The 20,542-nt window shown below is 52.0% G+C and overlaps 1 protein-coding gene across 1 annotated transcript in view; it reads right to left on the bottom strand.

The window, feature by feature from the left end:
• The window catches only part of DNAH17 (dynein axonemal heavy chain 17), a 152,947-nt gene extending 133,489 nt beyond the window's left edge, over nucleotides 1-19,458 (bottom strand). The window contains exons 1-14 of the mRNA XM_055240980.1: nucleotides 19,360-19,458; nucleotides 18,358-18,728; nucleotides 16,402-16,595; nucleotides 15,322-15,514; nucleotides 15,010-15,109; nucleotides 14,681-14,766; nucleotides 13,993-14,118; nucleotides 13,125-13,277; nucleotides 12,916-13,002; nucleotides 10,749-10,916; nucleotides 10,363-10,479; nucleotides 5,483-5,748; nucleotides 4,498-4,693; nucleotides 1,971-2,117 (exon numbers count right to left, since the gene is read on the bottom strand). Of these exons, the coding sequence (XP_055096955.1) occupies nucleotides 1,971-2,117; nucleotides 4,498-4,693; nucleotides 5,483-5,748; nucleotides 10,363-10,479; nucleotides 10,749-10,916; nucleotides 12,916-13,002; nucleotides 13,125-13,277; nucleotides 13,993-14,118; nucleotides 14,681-14,766; nucleotides 15,010-15,109; nucleotides 15,322-15,514; nucleotides 16,402-16,595; nucleotides 18,358-18,702 (2,178 nt within the window). The 5' untranslated portion in view covers nucleotides 18,703-18,728; nucleotides 19,360-19,458. The remainder of the gene's footprint in view (nucleotides 1-1,970; nucleotides 2,118-4,497; nucleotides 4,694-5,482; nucleotides 5,749-10,362; nucleotides 10,480-10,748; nucleotides 10,917-12,915; nucleotides 13,003-13,124; nucleotides 13,278-13,992; nucleotides 14,119-14,680; nucleotides 14,767-15,009; nucleotides 15,110-15,321; nucleotides 15,515-16,401; nucleotides 16,596-18,357; nucleotides 18,729-19,359) is intronic.
• Nucleotides 19,459-20,542: the final 1,084 nt, after the last annotated feature.

A 20,542-nucleotide genomic window follows, 5' to 3' on the forward strand; every position in this document is an offset into this window, starting at 1 on the left:
TCTGTATCTATCATCCCCCCATCTATAGCTATCTATCCATTCATCCACCCATATAATCTATCCATCCATCTACCTGCCTTCCTATCTCTCTAGCTACCGATCTATCTGTCCATCCATCCATCCATCCATCCCTTCATCCTCCCATCTGTCTATCCCATTGGTTCTGTTTCTCTGGAGAACTCTGACTAATACAATGGCCATGACCCCAGGAAGGTGCAGCCTCCAGACGCTGGAAAAGACAAGGAGACAGACCATCCCCTTGAGCCTCCAGAAGGAGGCAGCCCAGCGGATGCCTTGACTCCAGCAGAATGAAACAGATTCGGGACTTCTGACCTCCAGAACTAGAAGGTAGGAAATATGTGCCATTTTAAGCCACTCAGTTTGTGGTGATTTGTTACAGCAGCAACAGGAAATGAACAGTGTCCAGACTGGCCCCGTTCTGCTGTGGCTTGGGGTGGGGTCAAGGTTGTATGGTACAAATGGTTGCCTTTCCCAGGATATATGAGTGGGGTCCATAAGAAAGGGTGTCTAGAAGGAGGACAAGCCCAGTGACTGCCCGCTGAGCCCCACAGCCACGCTCTCCAGGCCCCTCTTGATTGTACAGGGATGTTTGTAGCAGCTTTATTTGTAAAAGCGAAAACTGAAAACAACCCAAATGTCGATCAACAGAGGAATGGATAATAGTGCTATATCCATGCAACACATTGCTACTCAGAAATAGACTTAAACTTAAAAAGAAGAAGAATGGTGCTAAATGCAACAATGTAGATTAACTCAAAATAATTAACCGAGTGAAAGCAGACAGCCAAAACAGAACACGTATGGTATCATTCCCCTCTGGTTCCCGACTCGGCTTCCAGGGTCTCGTGCCAGGAAGGAGGCGCTCTGAACAAGCCCTGTGTTGCTACATGGGACCACCCCCCACCTCCAACAATTACTGGGAAGTTTTTCCACAGTCAACCTCTTGATTACTGTGTCAGGTCCCTAGATCAGATGGATGCCAGGAGCCAAGGCCAAAAAGGAGTTCTTGAACCAAAGAGCTGAGCGGGGACTGCCACCTCCCAGCCCCTCACACACAGCTTCCTCATGATAATCCTACTCTGGGTTCCAGGAAATGCCCATCCAGTCCTCCCCACATTAATGGAAGTAATGGAAGCAATGTTGAATGACTTTAATATTATCCAAAATATATTCAGGAGGGTAAATGGATCTATAAAGAATCATGTAATTGGCCAGGCTTGGGGGCTTATGCCTGTAATCCCAACACTTGGGAGGCCGAGGTGGGCAAATCACCTAAGGTCAAGAGTTCGAGACCGGCCTGGCCAACGTGGTGAAACCCTGTCTCTACTAAAAATACAAAAATTATTTGTATTTTTACTACCACCAGCTGGGTGTGGTGGTACACGCCTATAGTCCCAGCTACTCAGGAGGCTGAGCCAGGAGAATCGCTTGAACTTGGGAGGCAGGGGTTACAGTGAGCCGAGATTGTGCCACTGCACTCCAGCCTGGGTGACAGAGTGAGACTGTCTCCAAAAAAAAAAAAAAAAAAAGTAACGTAAGCCAAAGCCCGGTGGGAATAAGATTTTCATCACCAGCTGTTCTGAGTCATCACTATCTTTGCTGCTGCTATTTGCATGAATAATGAAGACTGGCTTGAACCATGTCTGAACATTAAAATACACACTAATTTAATTCTGTTCCACTTGGAGATCTTACACCAGCAGTTGTTGGGTGTAGGCAGGACAGGATGGCAGGACAGAGATCTCTGACTCCCTGGCTCACGAATTTATCCCAAGCACATACACATAGTAGGTACTCAGTAAGCATACAGTGAATGAAAGAATGAATTTGAGTGAATGGGAATATTTCCCAGGAAGAGCCACATCTCTGAAATACAACAAACTGAAACTTGACAAAAAACCAAAACAAAACAAAGCTGCATCAGGAATAGTACCAACTCACCAACTCACCTCATTATACCAGCCAACGATGAGCTCCAGGTTGCCCACAAACTTCCGGAAAGTTTCGTTCTCTGAGAACAGACTCTCTGCACTGTCTGGAATCTCTTTCTGTTGCTGGAAATTCAAATACTTGACTTCTCTCAGAACTGCCACCAACTAAATGACAAACAAAGATCAAAGAACATGTCAGCTGATCATGTCAACAGTGCGGTGTTCAAGCAACAGAAATGAGCATCTGCCCTGGGATGTTTTGACAGCCGGGGGGATCTCAAAGTTGGTGGGAGGCAGTGTTTGCTGGCAGGACCAGGATGTTTTCACCCTGTTGGCTGATCCTGAGCCAGAAAGCACTGACGTCATCCTTATGAGTGGATGACATCACCCTCATGGGTGGATGACATCATTGTCATCACCATGGGTGGGTGACATTATCCTCATGGGTGGATGATGTCATCATTGTAGATGACGACATCATCATCACCATGGGTGGCTGACATCATCCTAATTTTCTTATCTCTGTCCTCTCCTACCTACTACCCCCAAGTGGTTTGGAGTAAGACTTCGGGTCACTTGTGTCCTCCCTAGAATCTAACCTTCCCTTTTCTCTCTGCTTTCACCCCGTTATGACCAGAGATCAACCACAGGGACATCCCTTCTAACAGTGCTTCTGTCCACAAAGCTATTCTCAACGTTGAGATAACCTCCATATTGCTGAATCCACTGGTCACATCACGGGCCTCATGTCATGGGATCCCCCAGCAGCTAGCACTCTTTCCTCCTGGACACACAGTGTCCTCCTGGCTTCCAGGACACTAGACATTCCTGGTCACCATTATTAGTCTCTTTTGATAATCTCAAGATGTCCATGATGGGGAGCCATAGACCTTGTTCCTTCTCAATTTACCCTCAGTTGAACGCCTTGACAAGCCAGCTCATTTGTCATCTCCACTGAATGAGGTAATGAGATGTCCAGTGTCATGGCTACAAGTACCATCTCTGTGTGGATGGCTCCCACATTTATGTCTCCAACCCCAGCATCTCTCATGACTTCTAGCCTTCTGTATCCACCCGCCTACTCAGCTCCTCTGTTTGGATATCCAGGTGACATCTCACACCCAACAAGTCTAAAGCACAGCAGCCCATCCTCCCCTGTGGCCTCTGCCCCACCTGCCCTCTTGGCCGATGGCAATTCCACCCATCTACTCACCTGACCCCAAAACATTGGGACTGACTCCCCTCTTCCAATCACGCTCCATTTCCAACCTACTAGGAGTCTCCATGGCACTATGATCAAGTCCAGAAGCTCACCACCACCTTCACTGCTGCCACTCTGGTTCCAGCCACCACCTCCCAGCTGTCATCTCTTGCCTGTATTGTGGCAACAGGCTCCCAACTGATTTTCCTGCTCTTTCCTCCAGCCCCAGCTCCGTTCAATCTACGCACCTCACAGCGTGGAGAAGGGTCCTTTACAACTAGAAATCTAATCACGGCATACCTCTGTCCGATACCCTGCAGAGGCTGCCATCTTGCTCAAACCAAACTCCAAGTCCCTCTGTGGTCCATGGGGCCCTTCCTCATCACCTCTCACCTCTTCTCCTACGACCTTCCCCTTTGCCTACTCCCCCACCCCACTGGCCTCCTTGCTGCTCCTGGACTGCACCAGGCTCTCGGGCGCCTCCTGGCCTTTACTTTAGCCGTGTGCTCTGCTGCAAGGCTGTCCCCTCCATCTCTGCTCAGCGGCACTCTGACCTCCCCACAAGTCTCTGCTCACATCTAAAATTGCACCTGCCCCTTCTACGAGCTCTACTGATCTTAACCTGCCGTTCCTACTCTTCCTTCTGCGGAACCTGTTGCACCCTCTACCATGTCATACACTTGACTCCCTCGTGAATGCTAACTGATCATTCTCCCTGCCCTCCTGCCTGGAGGTTGGCTCCAGGAGGGCAGGACAGACAGCTCTCTGTCTGGCTGGCTCACTAATTTATCCCAAGCACATACACGTAGTAGGTGCTCAGTAAGTATTCAGTGAATGAAAGAATGAATGTTAGTGAGTGGGAAGATTTCCAAAGAGCCGCATCTCTGGTTTCCCCGCCTTCCCATGTGCAGATTGGGCAGCTCTGGGGCTGTGCTTGTAGGAATTGGGTTCCATCCTCTGTTCATCCAAACTTTCCGGGTTTTAGCCACAGAACCCACATCCCAGAGCCCACAAGTGTGAATTCTCCCCAGTGTGCCTGCCTTGACCAGCCAGCGCATTTGTCTAGATTCGGCAAAGACTTTTTTTCCCCCATAGTTTCAAATTGACATTTCTTCTTGTGATCACATGAACGCTTTCAAGAAGATACTCATCGAAGCTATTGTCAAAGTTGCTTCTGCCTTCCTTCATGTCTTAAATATATCCTGGACACACTTAAAAAGCAAAGCTTTAGGCTAACTGTGATATAAACGTCCACCTCCATATATCCGTGCTGAGGGAAACTTGGCAGGCCCTCCCCCTCACTCCCAAGGAGCCTTTGACTCGGTCCCCACTCCCGGCACCCACCGCTTTGCTGAAGTTGACGTGGATGAGGTTGCTGGCGGTGTCCCGCAGAATCAGCGGCTGCCCCAGGTTAAAGTGGCAGTCCTGGTCCACGCCCGCCACCCACTGCTGGTAGATCTTCTCGCGGTGGCACCTCAACAGCTCCATCATCTCGTCATACTTCTGATAAATCAGCTTGGCCTCTGCTCCAGACATGACCCTGGAATCAGAGCGGGAAGGCGAGGTCCTACTGGATATCTCCTGTGGGATCTCTTCGGCATGTCCCATTGTTGCTGTCCGATCCGGGGTGCTGAAGCAGCCGGCCACCCATTTGCTCGAGGCTCACAGACTGAATATGCAAACGAGCAGTGGCCAGACCAAATGTTCAAATGGAACTCCGACCTGCAGTCTGCAGCCACCAGCCCAGGAGGCCAAAATAGAACCCACGCGGCAACCGGCTCCTGACCGCCAGGCCTGGATGAATGACTGCCAGCCCCTCTCCAACTTTCCTTCTCCCTTCCAACCTGGGGCCAACCAGATGAAAGCAAATACACCCCCCAAATGACCACATAAAAGGTCCCCCTCCTGGTCAGCTGCACTGGCCTCCCCAGGCCAAGCCGGGGCTCCCCTGCAGCCATCCCTGCGTCCACCGTGAAGCCTCCCCGGCCCCTGGCTGTCCAGGAGACTCGATCAAGTGCACACAACAGTGGCTCATTCGACTGCATACACAGCCTTTTCCTGTTCCTGCCTGGGTGGTCTTCATGTCTACCAGGCTAGCGGGCAAGGGTGGGGACCAGTCAGATTCCCCCTGAGCACTCCCACCGAGAAGGCGATCATGGGAGGAGGGAGGACCAGACAGGGTCTCTTCTGGGCTTTTGCTCTGGGAGGTAATGGTCTGATCGACAGGAGGGGTGGTCCTGCTCAGGGTTGCGACAGTCCCTCTGGCTCTCCCGTGCCATGGAGGCGGGGTGCCTGCCCCTGGCTGCCCCTGGCCAGGGCTGGGACTCACGGGTGTTTGATGTGCTTCAGGTGTTTCATGGACACCTCCAGCCTCTCCTGCAGCTCCAGGCTCCACTTGAGCTGCCCGGCCACGGGAGGCATGTTTTTGTGGATCAGGGGGATGTTCCCCTCCTCGGAGGCCGCCATCTGGGCATCGTACAAGATCTTAGCGTTGTCTAGCTCAGCGTCAAACAGCTCCAGCATGACTGAATATCTGGATACCATCTCAGCAAGAATCAGGGGCCGCTCCATGAGGCCCCCACACATGCACAGGAGCTGAGGAGAAAGGACAAGGGAGCCTCTTCACCACAGTCCCCTCTCCTTCCCCAGCCTGTGGCTGTGGACAAAACGGGCAGGGCCAACCTTCAGGAGCAAGACAATGTGTACCTTGCCAAAACAAAGGAATCCATCGGAACCTTTGTGTGCGTGTCAGCTGGCTCAATGGAAGCCTCTATGCTTTTCCCGTTGACTTAGGCCAAGTCCCCAAATACTTGGCTTGTGATCCCACAGTACAAATAAGTCCAAGGGCTACAAGAGTTTTTTCTAAGCCCAAGAAAAATCAGAATTCTGGTAAGGAAGATTTAAACAATTAAAAAATAGGCTGAGCACCATGTATCACACCTGTTACCCCAACACTTTGAGGGGCTGAGGCAGGAGGGTCACTTGAGCCCTGGAGTTTGAAACCAGCCTGGGCAACATAGCAAAATCCTGTTTCTACAAAACAAACAAACAAAAACAAAGAATACATGAAACTAGCTGGATCCAGCTTTTATATTCTTTTGGGTGTGCGCTTATAGTTCCAGCTATTGAGGAGGCTGAGATGGGAGGATCACTTGAGCCCCAGAGGTCAAGGCTGCAGTGAGTCAAGATTGCACCACTGCACCCCAGCCTGGGCCACAGAGTGAGACCCTGTCTCCAGAAAAAACAAACCCAAAACAACTCCAAGTAAACCATTTTAAAGTAGCCATAATGTTGCATTTATATACCTGGGCTTCTACTCTGATAAAGATAAATGGAGAAATGTTTTATCCACAAGAAGTGTTCCTCTTAGGAAGAATACTGCCGCTCTCAGGGGCAGCTCAGGCAAGAAAACCACTACCAGGAAATGTGTTTTGCTCTGAAAAAGCTCTAGGGGTCAGACCAAGTGGGTGGGCGACCAGAGAGAGGGAAGGCGACCTCACATGAAACAGGGTCCCCCCAGTGCTGGGTGTGAGTGGGAAATCCGTGAGAGTTTCCTGGGGCTGCCATAACCCACACCCAGTGGGGCCGGACCTGCTGCAGTGAGCCTGCGTCTCAGACTTGACCCAGACTTGGGTCTGAGAAATGTGACCGCTGTCCCTAGAAATGGCCACGGGAGGAAAGACCAAAACATGACCGCGAAGAGAGGGAGATTTTTCAGGCCCCAAAAAGTACAGATTTCCCAAATGCAAGATTGCGGCTATTTTTAAGTTGTGTTTTTCAAAATTGTTCAAACCTTCCTTACCCAAATTCTGATTTCTCCTGGGCTTAGAAAAAAAGTGTCACCCTTGGACCTATTTGTATTGTGGGTTGTACAAATGGAGCAGCCGTGGACTCTCAGGCAGACACGGAAACGCTGGTGTCCTGCCAGCTACCGTGCCTTCCTCCAGGTCACTTGCTGACGTATGAGGTCACCAGCTTCATTTGTTCAAAGCATTGACATGGGGCAGTTAGAAAAAAAAAAATGTTCTTCTTAATGGTTTATGACCATTGTGTAATGCAGGTAGATTGCTTTACTTGGAAGTCAGACAAATAGAAAAAAAAAAAAAAAACCTGAAGACCCATCATCCAGACAACCGACACACCTGTAATCCCAACACTTTGAGGGGCCGAGGCGGGAGGCATTTTTATTTTTCTCTGTCTTCCCATTTCTCTCTCCTGCTTTTCATGTTTCTATAGTTTTTGGCTTAAGGACTTTTGGAAAGGAAGCAAATTCTATTTTCTGCCAAGAAGAGCTCATGTGGAAAATTGCTCTAGAATGTTCCTGGCTGTGTGTGAGTTGCTGATAATGAGAACTAACTCTGGAACAGGCAGGGGTGGAAGGGACAGAAGGGAAAGAAACCCCAGGGCCCATCCTAATTAGAGCACAGGGCTGTCAAACCAGGGGGAAAATGTTCTGAGGTCAAAGAGAAATGCGAACAGATGGTCATGGAAACAGGTTACAGGAGTTATTTCTCCCCACAGCCCCCCTCCTTTTGTTTTGAATTGAGCATAAACATACGTGAAAATTTTTAAAAAGAGACTCTTTTAGAGCCCAAAAGCCCCTCTTGACCCTAACAGTTGCCAGGGATGTGGGGGAAAGCCTGGGGCGGGGTGACTGCATTGGTTCCTCGCTGGCTCCATTCTGCAGAAGCCGGGTTGGGTTTCTTCCAGGACCTCCTGCCCCTCACAGGGTAGGGGCCTAGGGCTCCCGAGGGCTCACAAAGGGGAACTTGCCAACCCAGCTCCCTCCCCACTGCTGGATCCCCTAGTGAACCCTGGTGGACATTCAGCCCAGACCCATACGCTGGTCCTTATCTGCTCTTCCCCTTGTGCCAAACTAGATGCAGGGGGCGGAATCTCCATGCTGGGGACAGCGAGACTCTGGGGACTCGTCTGGCCCTGGCCGGGTGACCAGTTACTTAATTTTTCAGGTTTTCCTTGTCAGCACAGCAGTGGGGAGTCACATCACCTCCCCATGGAGCCGGCGTTAGGGGTGCAGGAGCCGCAGAAGCCAGCTGCCTGCCCGCCCACCCGCCCAGCCCATGGGCCTGTGCCCCATCTTTAATTTTGGAGACCAGAAAGTGAAGTTTCCAAATGAAAGAACTGGCTCCATTGGGACCCTTCTGCGCTGGGGCAGTCCTCACACTTTTGTGTTATCCTTCAGGGGCTCCACGTGGAAGGCTTATGCTAGAGCGAAACTACCTCCCAACAACATCCAGAACAACCAGCCTCCCTTGACAAGAGCCAGTTCTGCACAGCAGGAAATACTCAAAAGCACCTGCCCTGTGCTAGGCTCAGTTCTAAGGGAACTCAAATCCAGTGCCTGCCCTCAGGGAGTTTACCTTCTAGTTGGGAAGACAATGAACACACAGACATTAGTATACAATTGAATATGAGGGAGGGCCATTGCTGAGAAGGGAAGGCAGGCTGCTGCTGCTGAAGGGACCAGCCCGGGGGCATTTGAATGGAAGGAAGGAAGTGAGGACCCTGCAACTAGAGATGCAGCTACCTGGAGAAGAGCCTTCTGAGGAAGGGAACATTGCCAGATTCTTTGCTTAACCAAAGATTCTCAAACAGGGTCTCCATCTTCCACCATCCCCCAGGGGATGTCTGATTACCCTAACCTGCCTCCAGCTAGAATCTTGAAGTTGGTTTAGCCAGAATCCCCCAACCCCTGACGTCCCCTCTAAGTAATTTTCCATCCACTGACCCTCACCCTGCTCCTTTGCTAGAAATTCCTACTTACCTGCAGTGTATTCAAAGTTGAGCTCCATCGCTCTCCCTATGCCTGTATCTATTGAGATGGTATAAATAGTGAATAAGGTCTGAATCAAGTCAGCATCATCTTGCTTTAGCAAGTATAACTGAATAATTTTTTCAACCACAGCAAGGAGGTACTGTATTAATTTGCATTCATTGATATTTTGCCTGGAATACCAACTCGATCCAAGACTTACTTGATCCTTAATTTGCGGAGCTTCAAATTCCCTTGTATTTGCATTTTTGCAAGACCGTTCAAAAGGGCAAAGGAACATCCTGACATTTGTGGGGGAGAGATCTTTGTCCTTAGCAACCTTAGCCCTGACATCCTCCTGAAAGATGACCACCAGCCCAGGCCAACCTGATTGCCTTCACAGTCATGGGAGCTGGTCTGGCTAAACAGTTCAGATCAGGGGCCCTGGAAGCAGTCAAGCCCAGAACTCACGGGCCTGGGCAACATAGCAAAACCTTGTCTCTGCGGAAACAAAAACTAGGCCAGGTGTGGTAGCTCACGCCAGTAATCCCAGCACTTTGGGAGGCTGAGGTGGGCGGATCACCTGAGGTCAGGAGCTGGAGACCAGCCCAACATGGCAAAACCCTGTCTCTAGTGAAAATACAAAAATCAGCCAGGTGTGGTGGCGGGTGCCTCTAATCCCAGCTACTAGGGAGGCTGAGGCAGGAGAATCGCTTGAACCCGGGAGGCAGAGGTTGCAGTGAGCTGGGATTGTGCCACTACACTCCAGCCTGGGCAACAAGAACAAGACTCCATCTCAAAAAACAAACAAACAAAAAAAACAACAACAAAAAACCAAAACCCCTTAAAACTAAAAATAAATAGAGACCCCGGAGACCTCCCTTGCCCCTTCTGCCACGTAAGGACCAAATGAAAAGATGGCCATCTAGGAACGGAAGTAGACCCTCATCAGACACCAAGTCTGCTGGACCTCCCAGTGTCCAGAACTGAGAGAAATGAAATGTTTGTTGTTTAAGCCACCCAGTCTACAGCAATTTGTTATAGTGGCCTGCATGGACGAAGGAACTGTATAAATTCAGCTCAGTAGGCCAAAATCTGCGTGAATTTTATTTTTTACACCAACCTTTTGAATAGTGGGAAACTGAATCAAGAATAAATGGTCCCCTTTTTTTCTGAGCGAGCATAAGAAGTATCAGTAAAATAATGCCATCTCACACTCACCTCCTCCTCTTCCTCTAAGATGTGGCAGTAAGAACCATCAGGAGCTACATTGGGTGTTCACAGCTGACTGACTCTGAGGTGCAGGAGAAAGGGCCCTCCCTCCCTGGACATCAGCTCTACATGGAGAGGATGAAATGGTCTCCAAGATCGTTCTCGACATGAATCCACCACCAAGGGCGCCAGGCTCCAGCTCCGCGTCTCCGCTGCATGCTTACCTTTGCAGAGGACTCGATACAGCTGCAGTCATCAAATCCTTGGCGAAAGATCGTGGCCAGCCTCCGATCCAGGTCTTGGATTTTGATCTCAAAATCAGCATAATCACGGTCAAAATTCTAAAAGCAAATGGAAATGTCAACCTTGTCATCAGCGTGCAAAGCAAGCCAAGGGCACCCTCTCCAGCCCCTGTCCCGCTGAGAGGACTCGGGACTGAGGCACAGCTGAATACACTCACTGTTGTGGGGACTGCTCTACAGTTTGAAAGTCCTGGGATCGCCCAGCACCTGCTTCCTCCGTGTGCCCTCCCATCACTCCCCTAAGCTGGTACCAAGGCTGGTGCTGTTCTCACCGAGTCCAGTTCATCCGAGCCTGCCTGAGGACCTACCGAGTCTCCAGGGTCCAGGGGATCATATTTGCAGTCGGCAAAAACCTTCACCAGCTCAAAGACCTCATCATAGATCTGGGTCACCAGGTTCCCAAGGAGGTTCCCATGCACGCCCCCAAGCTCGATTTTCTCCAGCTTCAGAAACTCAATCGCCGTTTTATAGAGCTCCTAGAGGAGGACAAAAACACAGTCAATTCATCTTCACAACCGAACTCACGGGTCCAGATACAAAATGAGCCCTGACCCCAGGCAGGAAGGAGGAGCTAGAGAGCAAAATGCCCCCAGGAGACACCAACCGTGGGGGTAGGAGGACACCCTCTGTGTCTGTGCTGTTCTTTAAGCAAATGTTCCATCCCCTGCAGAAAGAGGGAATGGAAGGAAGGGCTCTGTGAATTATCTATGAGGTGTGAATGAGGAGGAGCTGGAGAGGACAAAGTTTGGGATCCTGTCCTGACCCTAGACTGGCCAAACCGCACCTCTAAATAAATCATGCTCTGCTGGGACCTCCGTTTTCTCCGCTGTGGGAAGCAGTTGGAATGGTGCTGAAGATTTCTGATGCTCTTGCTAAGCTTTAAATTCCCCGCTACCTGGAAGACCATCCTATGCAGAGTGCCATGTCCTGAAGGTGATCCAAGAGGAAAGCGGCTGGGATGCCTGGATGGACACACGTGTAGAAAATTCTGCTTCCTCGCAGGTGTGGCTCATGCCTCCTCTCCGTGAAGTGCTCCCTGACTATTTTGGCCCATAGCAATGCATTCCTTCCCAGGGGCCCGGTCTCCCATCTGCACCGCTTGTGTTTGCTTTAGTCACGTTCAGGCCCATCCCGTTAGCTGGTTGTGTGTGTGCAGTTCTTGTTTCCCAAAGGAGGTCTCCAAGGCTCCCCGGATGCTCTTCTGTGCCCCTGCACGTACCAGGCACAGTGCAGGCAGAGTTTAGACTGGAGATCTCCCTGTGGACTTGACATCACTCCCCTAAACTGGGGCTGAGGTTGGTGCTATTCTCCCAAGTCCAGGAAGCATCAGACCACGCACCAACACCATCCCGAGGAGACAGGCACCGAGGGCTGGGAGCTCTTCACTCTTCCACCCGACGTGGAGGACACAGACAAGCTGGCATGGCCTGTTGTCAGGGGGTGGACAGCAAAGCCATTTCCTCCCCCTCCAAAGTCCCCTCCTGCCCAGAATCTTCCTTCTGATTCAGAATCAGTCATGTGGGAACCAGAACTCCTTGGCCAGAAATGTGACTGCGACCCTCCACGTTCTCGGTCTGGGAGATTTCAGGCATGAGTCCTCGCTCTGTGACTGCAATTTTGAACTCCTGAGCGGGCCTCCCTCCCCTGCCCCCCAGGAGGTGTAGATGAGAACTGGACAAGCCTCTCCCAAGCCACTGACAATGGAGTTCCACCCTAAAGTCAATGCTTTACGGTTCCAAGATGATCTTCCCCCTTTTTAAGGATGTGAGTTATAGTTATACGTGCACAAAGTTTTAAAAAATTACACCATGCAGAAGATACAAAAGGTAAAACTTTCTTGCCCTACATCTTCATCCCTCTCATCTCTTCTCCAGAGCCCCAGAGAAAATCGCCTTGAAACTTTTTTTTTTGAAACAGGGTCTCACTTTGTCACTCAGGCTGGACTGCAGTGGCACAATCATGACTCACTGCAGCCTCAAACTCTTCTGAGCTCAGGTGATCCTCCCTCGCCAGCCTGTCGGAGTTCTGTGATTACAGGTGTGAGCCACTGGGCTTGGCCATGCACCATTTTTAAGTTTTTATCTGCTGTGCATCACTCCGTGTATCCACATGGTGCTTGCACCGGGGCCTTCGTAAGTCTCCATTTGTAATAATGGAGTCCAACTAAGTGACTGCTGTTGGCCCCCAGGTGTCCTGAACGTGGTGGTTTAACTTACCAGTAACCTTCTCGTGACAGAATGCACGAGATAAGGGGAGAAGCACCCAAAGTGGGTCATTTTTATTCTTGGCTAACAGCTCCGGCCACGGCGGATGCTGCCGCAAAGCCTTGGTTTCTCCGTAACAAATGTTTGGGCCTGACTTATTTTCTGCCTGGGGGATTATTGGCAAGGGGGATAAGGGATGGATGCTGCAGGTGTCTTAGGGTAGGAGCAGTCTGGGAAGTGGAGGTCAAGATGCACGAAATTCTGTTTTTACCTCAATGGTCTGGACGCGGTGGAAGAAGGAATTCATCCTGTGAAAGGCAAGAGAAGAAGGGAATTCCCAAGGCATGGGCTCTTTGTCCTTAGAGAAGAGAAAGAGATGAGACCGCGTTTGCTTCACATGTCCCCAGTTTCTCAAATATCGGGGCCCATATGAACTCGCTCTTGTCTCGCCTGGGCCCTTGCCCTGCAAGGAAGGGATACCTTAAAGAAAAGCTTCATGTTCACGCAGCAGAAGTCGTACGTCTGGTAGAGCTCCTTCAGCACGTTCACAGCCAGGGAGATGCCGCTCAGCACTTCCTCGATTTCGCCTTGCAGGCCCTTCAGCACCTCTTCCGGGCTCAGGAAAGTTCGCGTCTGGGCAAAAGAGAAGACGGACATCTAAAGCTCTGACAAGCCATTCGGGGTGACATCCAGGCACGCCGCCTGCAGGACCTATGATCTGTTCTGACGTATGGATATCCGAAATAACCCCTCCTATCTGCCCACTGCTGGGCCATTTTTAGGGGACCGAGCTGCTTCCCCTCATCGGCCCCTCATCCTTTGCCAAGGCTGCAGCATAAATGGGTGGGGGTCGCAGATGATGAGATGCCCTCCAGGGACAGGGGACCCCAGTGCCCTTTTGGTCTTGCAGACGGGGCCACAGCATGGCTTTAATATACAGAGGTGGCGCAGGGATACAGCCCTTCAGCTCAAACGCCATGGCTGGCTAGCAGGTGCTTACGAATGGGAAGAAGGAAAGAAAATCTTGGCTAAGGGAGACGGAAGGTGGTTTGATGTGGGGTTAGAGAAACCCACAAAGCACTGGATGGGTCTTGGGGTGCTGGGACTCAGGGCAGACCTCCTGCTCTGTCCCCGTCTTCCCTTTCTTCTCCCTCAGTGCCCTCCCTAGAAGAACTCAAGGTAGCCTCGAGGAGGGCTCCATCTCAGCTTGGGGCCTGAAAAGGCTTATGCTGACATCTTGGCCTGCTTCCAAACTGCTGGGGAACACGGGCAGCAGGAAAACAGTGAACTGGGGAGGGGCCCCAGCCGGGAGGGGAGGAAGGGGACCCGGGGGCCAGTGGAGGGTTACCATCTCGATGATTTGGTTGCAGAACTCCTGCAGGATGACGATGATCCTGACAGGTGTGTTATAGTACTCAGAGGTGGCCCAGATGAAGCAGATGGTGTCCAGCACCTTGGCGATGAAGGTGGGGAGCTGCGGGGAGACAGGCCCAGGCGCGCTGGAGGGGACTGGCCTCTGCATCTTTTCCCAGTGTCCCAGCCCTCCCCTCCCCATGGCTATCACTGGGCATCCAGGAGAGGGTTCCCAAAGAGGAGGGGAGAGGCGACTCCCTGGGCCCACACATCTGATGACAGCCAAAGAAACCCACGGCCCCACATGCCTTGAAGAAATAAGACCCAGGCCGGGCGTGGTGGCTCACGCCTGTAATCCCAGCACTTTGGGAGGTCGAGGTGGGCGGATCACGAGGTCAGGAGATCGAGACCATCCTGGCTAACATAGTGAAACCCCCATCTCTACTAAAAATACAAAAATTAGCCAGGCATGGTGGCGCATGCCTGTAATCCCAGCTACTTGGGAGGCAGAGGCAGGACAATCCCTTGAACCAGGGAGTTGGAGGTTGCAGTGAGCTGAGATGGCGCCACAGCACTCTAGCCTCGTGACAGAGCGAGACTCCCTCTCAAAAAAAAAAAAAGAAAAGAAAAAGAAAAGAAACAAGACCCTCCCCACCGAAGTCGGCTCTCCCTTGCCAGCACACCATCGTGAAGTCGGCTTGCTCCATCTCCTCCAACAGGATCCGTAGGGGCTTCAAATACAGCACTATACCATTGGCTTCCTTCAGCCCTGCATGGAACAAGAACAAGCGCCCACCAGTAAGAGAGCAGAAATCGCTCAGAAACGATGCGGGTGCGCCTCCATGGGCAGAGACCTGCTCCTTCAGGAAACGGGTCTTTCTCAGGTGGAGGGGGCTGAGAAAGCTGCTTGCAGAGGGAGGCCAACGTCCTAGGGTTGGTAACAGGCCCGACCCAGCCCTCCCGGGAGGCGCGAACGCTTCGTGCAGATCTCACGGCGGGGTCACAGGCTCACCTTCAGTGACGCTGGTGTAAATGTTTTGCAGGGCTGGCCAGTAGCAGCTTTTGGCTTTCTCTAGGATCTCAACAATCTTGTTCACTTTGGGTCTGTTTAGCTGAAAAAGGAGAGGGAAGATCCACCTTTCATTGACCTGGAAGACCCTAAGGCGAGACCAACCTGACCTTGTGGCTGGCTGGAGCTGCAGAATTTACGCAGGTCATCAGAGCCCTCAGGACTCCTGGGAGGTTGGCACTGGGGGGCGGAGAGCTCGGCCCGGTCGCCCAGCTGGGACGAGGCTGCAGCCCCACAGGAGAGAGGAGGCCGTACCTGCTCATGGATGCACTTGAGGTTCAGCAGCTGAGCGTCCCAGAACTCAAACTCCACTCGGGGCAGGGGGTGCAGCCCATCCAGCAGCGCCTGGGCTGAGTCTTTGCTCAGCACATCCCGGATCTGGTGGGACCAGTCGATGATGACGGTTTCGATGGTGTGCAGGATCGAGTTGTCCAGTGAAGAGGGGATCCTGCCCAGTAGAAGGTTGGGGCATTGCTCTCATGGCGACACACACGTGGGTCCCACCAAGCTCTCCCGTGAAGCCTTCTACCCACCAATCCCAAACCACCAGAAGCAGCACTGTCTGGCCTCACGTCCCTGGTGCCTCCAGCCACCTCGGGGAGGCTAAAGAAGTTCCCAAGACTCCCAGCTAGGAAAAGACGCCAGGGAAATAATGGGTGTGGTCAGAGATGCCAGTGCCTGGAGGCACTCACCTCCAAGGAAGAGGGAGAGAATTAAGCAAACACTATTTAAACCCTATTCAAGATGGCTCCTCTGGTGTCACCACCAGACATGGTGCTTGGGGCTTCGTGAATGATCAGTGGAGGACTTACCCACATGAGGCAAAGTATGGAACTCATTGTCACGAGGGTCTCACATATCAGGGCGGTTGCAAATTGTGGCAAGGCAGGTGGGAAGGGACACCTTGGAGTCCCTTGGGCTTCCCAGGGCCTCTGGGGCACCGCAGCCTCTACACAGACTTGCATGTACCTGCTGAGAGTCCCTCCCACTCCCACTCACTGACCGTGTCCTGCATCTTAAAGCTGCGCCTCCTGTTTCCTGGCCATGCTGACAGGTGGGACACCTTCTGCTTGCTGGGTGGTGACTGGACCGGCACACATGTGTGACCCAGTGAGGTGCAGGTGCCAGAGCCCCAGGGGCTGCAGAGCCTGCTCCCTCCCTGCCCTGGTTTCATCTTCCTGAGTCTCAGCACCACCTAATGTACCACCTTGCCCTGCGTTTCCCTGTATTTAACACATGAAGCCACTCTGCAGGGAAACAACGGGTCGGGGGTGGGAGTCAAGCATGCGTCACTTCCCCACCCAGTGGCGGCTGGAAGCAGCCGGGCCCACACACCTCTCCATGGACTCCAGCGTGCCGTCCAGGCTGCCCAGGTGCTCCGGGATAGGGAGCAGGGTTTTGCCTTTGATCTTGCCACTCATCACGAACATTTCGTTCTTCAGCCTCTGGGTCTGCTTCACGATGTCTTCCGAGACCACCTGGGGCCATCCAGCCACATTCTCGCTTTGGTTTAACAGAGGATAGATGACCTAAAAGGATACACTTCTGTGGTTCCGCGTCCTGTGCCTTCACCAGCTCGGCAACCGCACAGAGCCAGGTCCCCAGGGGTATTCCAAAGACCCGGTGTCTGGAGCCCTGGGAAAACTGGGTCCTTCTTCCAGAAGGAGGTGGGGCCGGTCATGGAGTTTATACCAACTGCCCTGTCCTGGTGGTGCCAAAGCCACCCCCAAGCTCTTGCACCCATAGCACACACTCATTGCTAAAAGCCTAGGAGGACAGTGACGGGTCAAACTGTGTCCCCCAAATCCATCTGCTGAAGCTGTAACTCCCAGCACCTCAGAAAGTGACTATTTGGAGATAGGGTCTTTAAAGAGGTGAGTAAGGGCTGGGGGTGGTAGCTCATGCCTGTAAATCCTAGCACTTAGGGAGGCCGAGGCAGGCACATCACCTGAGGTCAAGAGTTCGAGATCAACCTGGCCAACATGGTGAAACCTCATCTCTACTGAAAATATAAAAATTAGCCAGGCATGGTGGCACGTGCCTATAATCCCAGCTATTTGGGAGGTTGAGGCAAGAGAATCATTTGAACCCAGGAGGCGGAGGTTGCAGTGAGCCGAGATCATACCATTGCCCTCCAGACTGGGCAACAGAGCAAAAATACTGTCTTAAAAAAAAAAGAGAGGTGAGCAATTAAAATCAGGTTACTAGGGTGGGCCCTAGTCTGATGGGTGTCCTCATGGGGAGGGGAGATTGGACATGCACAGAAGGCCGACCACATGAGGATGCAGGGAGAAGATGGCCATCTGTAAGTCAAGGAGAGAGGCCTTGGGGAAAACCAACCCAGCCGACACCTTCATCTTCAACCTCCAGCCTCCAGAACTGTGAGCAAATGTTTGGTGCACAAGCGGAGCACACAGGCCCCTGTGCTGCAGGTGAGAAGAGCGATGACCAGGAAGGCTAAGGCACTCCTATTCTGGAGGTCCGACTCTCCAAAGTGTGCCACCCCCGCCCCCCCGCCCCCGACACAGCACCTGCCAAGGGTGACAGCAGAGGGACACATAAAATGACACTCCATTTTTTCCCCCTTTTTAACACAAAGTCTCAAAATTGGGGAAACCAATTTTGATCTGCCGCTACTCAGTCCCCACCTTCCCAGGCCGTAGGCAGCAACCGTCCCCGGCACAGCATGGCAGTCCCAATGCTGTTTAGAGAGAACAAGGGGATGCGCCGGGCTTCTCACACTTCAAGGGCATGAGCACCACCTGGAGGTCTTGTTAGACAGCAGGTCTGTGGCCGGACATGGTGGCTCATGCCTGTAATCCCAACAGTTTGGGAGGTTGAGGTAGGAGGATCACTTGAGCCCAGGAGTCTGAGACCAGCCTGGGCAACAGGCTATTTTTTGGTGAGACCTCATCTCTTACCAAAAAATACGAAAATTAGCCAGGTGTGGTGGTGCATGCTTGTGGTCCCAGCTACTCGGGAGGCTGAGGCTGGAGGATTGGTTGAGCTTAGGAGGTTGAGGCTGCAGTGAGCTGTGCTCCCACCACTGCACTCCAGCCTGGGAAACAGAGTGAGACCCTGTCTCAAAAAAAAAAATTAAAAAACCAAAAGCAAGCAGGTCTGTCTCAGCAGGTCAGCGTGGACACGGAGCGAGCGCCTGCATTTCCAGTCCCTCCCCGGCTCTGCAGCTGCTGCTGGCCCAGGGACTACAGGCTGAGCAGCAGGACTCAAGGCCGCTCCCGAGAAGTTGGCGGTGCTCGAGACCCCGGACGCCAGCCTGGACACACTCACCTCCTCCACCACCGCCATTAGCTGGTCCACGGGCGTGTGGCTGATGTCGCCGTAAAGGAGCTGGGCCTTGTAGTTGTCCCTGTTGATGTTCTCGGGCTTTTTCTTGATGAAGTAAACCCCTTTGGACTTGAGGGACTTGGGGAAGCCCAGGCAGGGTATGATCATGCCGGCCGCATTGAGCGTCAGCACCAGCACCTGGACGTCGGGCTTTTCAAAGAACTCTGTGAACAGGGCCATGTTCTCCTCAGCGCCTACCAGCTTGCTCCACTTGTCCGCCTTGAACTTCAAGAGGATGGAGGCAACTTCCTCCAGATACTGTAGTCTGACGTCTGGGGCCATTGTCATCTTGGCCTTTCGTTACACCGTGGTATCTGTTAAGAGTGCAAGAAACAGGTGCGAACTGTTTCCCGGGCTCCCCAATTTCCCACCCATCCCTGGGACTGCAGGAAATCTCTGTTCTGCCAGAGCAGGAACAAAAGAATTGGTTGAGAGTGTGCAGTTTTTAGCTGTGGATGGGTTGGGGTGGGGAGGGATGGCGGGGAGTGCTTTAGCCGGTGCTGGCACCTGCCTCGGCCCTGCCATGGGGGGTGCCCCGGCAGTGAGGTTGCCCAAAAGTGGTGTGTGCTTATGCTCCTGTGACTGTAAAGTTCAGAGGATGGGAAAGATAGAGATGAATGCTGGAGAAAAAGAGAAAAGGAAACGGCCACTACCAGACAGTGTGAAGGGGCTGGGGGCTTCCAGGAGAAGCCAGGGGGCTGACGCAAGGCCTTCCCAGGAGCAGGGAGGAGTCTGGAGCCCTGGAAGACGTCAGGCTGGTAGGGGGCAGCCAGCCTCGGGGGCCCAGAGCCATGACCGGCTCGTGGTGGCGAGCAGAGCCACTTCTGGGGTAAGTGGAGGGTCTGCTGTCTGCCAGGGCCTGGGTCCCACCTCCATCCTCTGAAGGCCTCCCCGCTCCCTCCAGCTTGGGCTCCGACTCCCCCAGCACAGTTGAAGGCTGCTCACCAGCTGAAGGCAAACAGCTTCTCCCACAAACTGATGAGCAACTCTTTACCAAACCAGGAAAGAAAATGGCTTCCTTCCCTCAAGGAGCTCCAACTGCCATAGAATTTCTGGAAGTCTCCTCAGGGTACCTGGGGCTTTTAGAACCTTCCCCTTGGGACCCAAGTAACCAATGATAGCGCAGCAAATGAGGAACCAACTGTCACCCCACAGTGGAAAGGCTCTTACGTGATCATTTTGAGGGGAGGTTGGAGCGGGGACAGGGTCGTGCTCTGTCACCCAGGCTGGAGTGTAGTGGTATGATCATAGCTCACTGCAGCCTCAAACTCCTGGGCTTATGTGATCCCCCCACCTCAGCCTCCTGAGAAGTTGGGACAACAGACACCCACCACCACACCTGGCTAATTTTTGTACTTTTTGTAAAGATGAGGTCTCACTCTTCTGCCCAGGCTGGTCTCAAACTCCTGGCCCCAAGCAATCCTCCCAAAGTGGAAAGGAAGACATTATCTCTGTTTACAATAAGGTGATCTTGAATGTAGAAAATCCTAAGAAATCCATAAAATTGTAGAGCTAATAAAGGAGTTCAGCAAGTTTGCAGTATATAAGATATTTGAAAATTAATTATATTTCTCTGTAATTATATTATGAACAATCTGATCATGAAATTTAGAAAACAACTCCCATTTACAACAGCATCAAAATAATTTCGTTTACAATAGCGTCAAAAACAACAAAATACTTAGGAATAAACTTTAAAAAGAAGCGTTAAGACTTGCACACTGAAAACCGCAAAACATCATCGAAATAAAGACGACCTAAATCAATGGAAGGACATGCTGTGTTCATGGGTTAGAAGATTGCTAAGATGGGCCGGGCACAGTGGCTCACACCTGTAATCTCAGCACTTTGGGAGGCCGAGGCGGGCAGATCACGAGGTCAGGAGATGGAGACCATCCCGGCTAACACAGTGAAACCCCATCTCTACTAAAAATACAAAAAAATTAGCCACGCATAGTGGCGGGTGCCTGTAGTCCCAGCTGCTCGGGAGGCTGAGGCAGGAGAATGGCATGAATCCGGGAGGCGGAGCTTGCAGTGAGCCGAGATCCCGCCATTGCCCTCCAGCCTGGGAGACAGAGTGAGACTCCATCTCAAAAAAAAAAGAAGATTGTTAAGATGACGACAATTC

Source organism: Symphalangus syndactylus, chromosome 14 (assembly GCF_028878055.3).
Source record: "Symphalangus syndactylus isolate Jambi chromosome 14, NHGRI_mSymSyn1-v2.1_pri, whole genome shotgun sequence".
In the NCBI taxonomy this organism is placed as follows: domain Eukaryota; kingdom Metazoa; phylum Chordata; class Mammalia; order Primates; family Hylobatidae; genus Symphalangus; species Symphalangus syndactylus.